The 6,965-nt window shown below is 46.4% G+C and overlaps 1 protein-coding gene across 1 annotated transcript in view; it reads right to left on the bottom strand.

Moving 5' to 3' along the window:
• Positions 1-686: 686 nt before the first annotated feature.
• LOC103805369 (puromycin-sensitive aminopeptidase) overlaps positions 687-6,965 on the bottom strand; it is a gene marked incomplete at both ends in the record, with an annotated part of 12,937 nt that continues 6,658 nt past the window's right edge. Inside the window, 6 exons of the mRNA XM_009078016.1 lie at positions 687-826; positions 1,519-1,582; positions 2,163-2,272; positions 2,991-3,051; positions 3,354-3,458; positions 4,063-4,227. Coding sequence (XP_009076264.1) covers positions 687-826; positions 1,519-1,582; positions 2,163-2,272; positions 2,991-3,051; positions 3,354-3,458; positions 4,063-4,227 — 645 coding nt within the window. The remainder of the gene's footprint in view (positions 827-1,518; positions 1,583-2,162; positions 2,273-2,990; positions 3,052-3,353; positions 3,459-4,062; positions 4,228-6,965) is intronic.

The raw sequence follows: 6,965 nt of genomic DNA, 5'->3' as shown, positions 1-6,965 counted from the left end.
AAAAAAAAAAAAAAGAGGTAAAAAAAGACAAGTAAGGAATAAATCAGGAGATGCTTTGTTGGCCTTTTTTTGGACCACCAGAAGCTTCTCAGAGCTTTGCAGTTCAGGGAAGTCAGTCAGGAGCATTTAAATAGAGATAAAAAGGCAGAAGGAAAGAGTAAAGATTGCCAAGGAGGACAGAAGAGGGAACTCCCTCAGAGTTCCTAACCAACTGTCCCAGTCTGTTGCTGTCTTTCAGATCTTAAACTCACTCTGACTGCAGCAGATCCCAACAGGGATTTGCTTTCACTTACACATTTCCCTGGCAATAGTCAGTAGAAAACCTTCCCACTAATGGCAGATCAACAGGACTATTTCTGCTCAGGATGGACTTGGAGCAAACTGTGGTTGCCATGGGATTCCAAAAAAGCCACCAGAGCTCAACTCAAAAGCTGCCTGGAACTCCACACTGCTTTTTCCAGGCTTGGATTCCTAAAAAGTTCCAATTTACATTGTCTGGAGTTGGCTTGGAAGGCAAAGGAAGAGTTATAGAGAGGAGCCAAAATTCCACAGCAGCACAGAGGCCCCTCCAGAAGGAAGACAAGATTCCAAGGGGAAAGGAAAAGAGAGAGAAGAGGAAAACGAAATGGAGCATCCCAGGGACATCCAACTCCTCCCCAGTCATGTTCTCCCTTGTGAGAACTCACCTTCACCCACTGGTCTGGTTTGATGTCTTTCAAAACCACAGTGAGCTCTGCTTTGTCCATCAATATCTGCATTTTGGCACAGGTGGGATCATCACTTGTGCAAATACTTATGGGCACCATCCACATGGGGAAATCCTCCCCTGCAAGAATGGAAAGGATGGTCTGAGGAAGAGAAAAGTGTGGGAAACGAGGCCTGGGGTGGTCAACCAGGTCTCACAGCAGGTTCAGCTTGGGCTGCTTAATCAAGGCACAAATGTGAAGAAAAATGATAGTTGTAGAGTTAGAAACCAAATCACCTTTCAAGCCAAACATTTTCATTCCTATAAACATGGAAGAGGAGTGGAATCTGTGCTTAAGACAGAGGTGGATTCCACATGAGGCATTTTATTCAGCACCAGTACAAACCAGCTGCTCCCAGAGCTCCTCATGGGATAGCACTGGCCCCAGCCTGGACTCTCTGAAGGAACACTGAGCCAAGGAATCCATGCAAGGACATGGAAACCACATGTGGGAGAGATTCCCCCTTGGATTTCCTGAAGCTGTCCCAGCTGGATCTAAGCAGAGCACCTGAGTGCTCTGCACTGGATCTCAGCACCAGTACAAACCAGCTGCTCCCAGAGCTCCTCATGGGATAGCACTGGCCCCAGCCTGGACTCTCTGAAGGAACACTGAGCCAAGGAATCCATGCAAGGACATGGAAACCACATGTGGGAGAGATTCCCCCTTGGATTTCCTGAAGCTGTCCCAGCTGGATCTAAGCAGAGCACCTGAGTGCTCTGCACTGGATCTGTCTCAGCTCCCAGCCACAACCATCTCTCAGCACTCATCTTACCAGTATATGGTCCACTGGCACAGAACTTCTTCTGGACTAACTTCAACACTTTGTCATCTTCTTGCTGGAGGGAAAAAGAGAGAAAGAAAAGAACTGTTAGAACATCTAACCTCAGATTTTGTGTGTCACTGTGTGTTCTCTGGTTCAGGGGGTAACTTGTTTTCTCCTCCAGCAGAAGGAGCTCCCTCAAGAGAGATTCTCAAGCACTAATCCCTGTTCCTGTGGGAACACACATGCCCTGTTTCCCCTCTGGATTTGCTGCCTGGCTCCAGTGATCCTCCCTGAGCCTGCAATCTTGTAGCATAAGCAGAATGGCAGTGGAGTCAGAGCAGGATGTGTGGCACAGGGAGCTAAATCACATCTTCCCTCCCCCATCACACACACACACACACACAGAGCAAACAGGCTCTGTCAGCAAACTCCAGTGATCCCTAGAGTTTCTGGGCTAACTCCTAAGGCTTTGCAGCAGGTTCCTGGAGTGAGCTGCACTTCCCTCCCTCCAGAGCCAGAACTGTCAGTGCACACAGCAACCACAGCACTGATCAAAGGCAATGTCTGAAACCACTGGATGCTCCTAAATCTGCTCCTTAAACCACAGCTCCAGGCACAAGTTGTGCTCTGAGGTGACACAGAGTTAGGTTTACCTGTTCAGCTTCCACATAAATGAGTGGAAATCCCATTTGTTTGGTCCATGTGTTCATCACAGCAGCAATGGGTTTGCCACTGGCTTTTTCCAGGCTTTCCCAGAGATCCTCTGCAGGAGAAAAGGCTGAGTCAGGACTCTCAGAGTGTCAGATGTTATTAGGGGCACTGCAGGAGAGGTTGGGTCCAGTTTGTCTTGATGTTTTGGGGTCTTTTTATTGCATTGGTACAGCTGACAGGCAAGGAAAAGGGAATTCCAACCACTCAGGGGGGGACAGGAAAAGCTTTAGTACAAAAAAACCCAAAGCAATCAATACACATTGTGAGAAAGGAGCATCAAAATTAACACGAATATTCAACCAGAAGAATCTTTTCCCTTAGTTTTTCATGCCCAAAGAGCTGAGAAACAGTACAGAGAGGTGTTGGTTGATAGAGCTCCATGTGCTACTTGCACATTCATGCCTGATGCCCAGGAAAGTTCAGGAAAAGGAAGCACTGGGGGATGTCAGACAAGACTTTGACCCGTTTAACCACACCCACAATCAATACTGCCAGTGGCTCACTGGGCAAACCAAAGGCTATACCCAAACTGGATCCCTGGGCAGATGTGGTTAATGGTCAATCAGCCCCTTCAGGTCACCTCAGCCACTCCTGAGACACAGAATCCCCCAAGGATGCTGAGTCCTGGCTGTGCAGGGACCACACTGGGTCACACTGGACACCAGCCAGTTATTTCCTGGAGTTTCAGCTACCTCAGGTGGGCAAAGAGCTGTTTAAGAATCCATCAGTGATTCCAGAATCATTTTCCTTGGACCAGAGTGAGCAGTTACCTGTGGCAGCATTCCTCTGCTGGAACTTCGTCAGGTACAGGTTCATTCCTTTCCTGAAGTCCTGAGAACACACAGTGGGATATGTCATGGCACCAGAGCAGAGGTTTCTCTCTCCTACCTCTGCACTGCATTTATATCCAAGGAATCACCTTGGAATCAGCTGAAACCTTAGATTCAGTTGTACATCTCTAACTCTTTCCTTATTTCCCATTACCTTATTTCCCCTAGGGAAGTGCAGAGCCCAAATAAACTGGGGAGAAATTCCCCAAACACAGAGATGGAATCTTTTTTAAACCTCAGCATTTTTAAGTGCAGAAAAGATGTGACAATCTCCACTTGGCTTGTTCAGCCCCATCCCTTTACCTCATCCCCAATGTAGTCGTGCAGCATTCGGATCACAGATGCTCCTTTGCTGTAAGAAATGGCATCAAAGATTTCATCCACCTCAGAGGGATGACCCACACTGACCTGTGGGAGACAGCAGAGCTCACAGTGAGAAGGATTGGAAGTGCTGTGAGATGGGATTTGGCTTGGGCAAGTGTTTTAGGAGCTGCTTTTTCCCCCTGCACATCCATCCCTAAAGTGTCTCAGTGTCTCTCTGCACTCAGGCAGTGAAACTCATCCAGACAGAGCTAGGCCAGGGCTGGGGTAGAAGTGAAACACACTCTAAGTTAGTTTTTGGGGTTAAATCAAATAGATTTGGGGGTTCCTGCTTCAACACTTACCCAACAGCAACAATAGTAGTGGAAATTGTTTAATCCAGGGAGAGTGAACAGTACCCACTGAGGAAATCACTCTAAAATGAGCTGTGGTACAAAGCAAGGTCATTTCCCAACATCTGCTCCATCAACCCTTCCTTAATTCCTTAAAAAACTTGATGTCTAGGAGTGACAAGGGAGTTTTCCTTGAGGAAAATCCACAACTTCAGATTTCCATCTGCATCAGAAATGGCTGCAAAATTCCCTGGATTTTTAAGTCATACAGAGCTGACAAGGAAAAAAAAAGATTTTTAAGTCATACAGAGCTGACAAGTTAAAAAAAAAGGGAAAGCAACCCATGGAAAATAACTCACCTCAATGGGATGGCTGTTGTCTAAGGCATCAAGCTCCTGAGCACGTGTGTAATCTGCAGACACAAACTGGGTCCAGATGTCATACTCGGGGAAGCAATGATCCACACACAGGTACTCAATCCATGAGGCAAAGCCTTCATTCAGCCACAGGTGGGTCCACCATTCCTGGAGAGACAGGAAAGCACAATAAACCACACCATTCCAAGGGATTTGTTTCACCAGGGAGAAGTTTGCAGCCAGGAGAAGTTCTTAGTGGCCTAGCTTAGTGTAAAATGTTCATTCCAGGTTGGATGAAGCTTTGAGCAACCTGCTCTGGTGGGAGATGTCCCTGCCCAGGGATGGAGTTGGGGCTGGATGAGCTCTAAACTCCATCCCAATCCTTTCACATCCTATGGTTCTATGAAATCAGGGAAAGGTGATGGTTGTAAGCACAAATTGTTCGCTGGAAAGAAGTCCCTAAGAGCATCAGCACTTAATAAAGGTCCTCCCTTGAAGTTTTAGGAGGAGAACTGCACCAGGGACTATGGAATTCCCAAAGACTGGACTAGAGGTCTGAGGGAATACACCTGGATTAGGGAAAACCAGTGACAGGCAAATGTTGCAAGTCAGGGAAGCAGCATAACTGTGGGAACATAAGTGTCTTTCCAAAATGGAACACCAGCAGATGCAGAAGACTTGAGTTTGGGGCTTTTTTTCCCAGCTGGAACAGCAGCAGGTGTAGGAGACTGAGTTTAGGTGGATTTTTTCCTTACATAAAGGAGAAAATCTGGAAACTGAAGAGTTTTGACTATGGAAACCTGAAGTGCAGTGAACAGTTCAAGGTTGTTCCTCACCAGCCCCAAGTGAGATTTAAGGTCAGAATGTTACACTGATAGGTCAAAACTCTAATATTCCAGTGGAGTAGGGGAAGGAAGGGGAAAAAGCTATGGATACTGAGGAGGAAAACAGCTTTTTCCATGGGACTAACTGCTCCTACCACCCATGGGTCACTGCAAACAGGGTGAGGAGCAGTGTAGCTGTGGTGCCATGGGCACAAGGAGCTGGACAATTATCTTCCAAACTCTCCTGTTCTCCTCTGGATGAAACTTTCCCCCCTGGGAGGGTGGAATTTCAATAAGGAAAGCTGTGACTGAAACTCCACACGGATCAGAGCTCTGCTTTATTTTTTGAGTGGAGACTCCTCAGTTTTCTTCTCCACTCCTGATGGCATCTGTTCCCCAGACAAGGTCCCAACTCACAGGGATGAACGGATTTGGGGGCAATTAGCTTGGATTTCTGGATCTATTCACCTCCCTCTGCTTCTCCCTCATTCCTCTGGCAATATAATTCCTCACAAATCCATTTCTTCCCCTGGAATTCTTCTTTGCTCCAACAAAACTGGCACATTGTGCTGGTCAAAAGGGGCAAAGCAAAGATGCCACTGAGGCTTTCTGCACCTCATTAGAGAGGAGGAAAAGCTGATTTTCTGGGAATTAAGCAACATTGAAATGTCTTTTCCTATTTCACAGCTGCATCACAGAACATAACATAATAACCAAGAAGAAAAAGCTCTTGCTGAAAACCTTTGAAGAGCCACAGCTTCAAAAGGAAAGGAAAAAAAGCTAATTTAATGTAAATTTTAGAGGCTTTGGGGAACTTTCTCAGCCTTTTTTTTTTTTGCCTCAGTTCTCAATGGACAGAAGGATCATGAAGGGTTTGTGGTCACTGATGGTCTCTGAGGCACTTGCTCACACTCTCTAGTCAGAGGATGTTGTTTCTCCTTCCTTCCAGCTGCTCAGCTCCACTAAAAGCTAAAAATACACTACTTTACTAGTCCTTTTTCCATGTAAAGATCGTGTTGCTCTCCCATGGAAGCTCCTTGTGCTGCCACAGACAGGACTGGACACAGCTGCCCACATGGCAGAAAAGTCTCACACACTCTGCTTTGGCCATCAAAAATATTTACCTTGGGTTTTCCTCCACCTACTCCCAACGAAGCACCCAAAAAACCCACAGCAGAACATATCTGGGGCTCCAGAAATCAGACTTTTCCCACCAAATACTCATTTCTTACAACAAGAGAACCTCCAGAACCTGTAAAATGTTTGGATTCAAGCACCTGCTCACAGGATTTTGGGAATAGGGATATCAGGTCATTACCAGAGGAAGCTGAAGCCATTTAGCAGCAGATCCAGGTGTGGGGTTAGCACTAAATGGGATTTTTTTAAAACAGATTTCCCTCTTGCTGCCTCACAGATACCTTTATTCCCACTGAAATGACCTTCAGGCAGTCGCTCCCCATTTATTCCAAGTAATCAAGAGTTACTCTTGAGTAACTTCTCAGCTACAGGACTGGAAGGATCTGCAGAGCTGAACTGGCACTGACACACATGTTGGGGACAAAGCTTGGCAGGTGGATCCTGCTTGAAAGGAAAACACTGGATTGTTGCTGAATATGGCTCAATTCTAACCAGAAATTAGCCTAGAAATACTTCAAGAGAACACAGCAGTGAAGAGGAAAGTGGTAATAAAGCACTGTTTAAATGTAAGGGTTTAGGGGTTACAGCACTGACAGGTTAATGGTTGGACTTGATCTTTGAGGTCTCCTCCAGCCTTGAGGATTCCATGATTCTGAAGACAACATGCTGCTATTGAGGAGCACTTAAACCCATTTTGGCAGGATATCATAGAATCATAGAATTCTAGAGTTTAGGGGTTGGGATGGAGCTTAGAGATCATCCAGTCCCAATCCCTGCCCTGGGCAGGGACATCTCCCTAGATCAGGTTGCTCAAGGCTCATCCAGCCTGGATTGAACACCACCAGGGTCAGGGAGACACCACATCCCTGGGCAACCTGTGCCAGTGTCTCACCACCCTTAGAGTAACAAACTTTCTTCTCACATCCAACCTAGACTTTCCCTCCT

Source organism: Acanthisitta chloris, unplaced genomic scaffold, assembly GCF_000695815.1.
Source record: "Acanthisitta chloris isolate BGI_N310 unplaced genomic scaffold, ASM69581v1 scaffold18687, whole genome shotgun sequence".
NCBI lineage: Eukaryota > Metazoa > Chordata > Aves > Passeriformes > Acanthisittidae > Acanthisitta > Acanthisitta chloris.
This window is presented reverse-complemented; position numbering and strand designations above follow the sequence as displayed.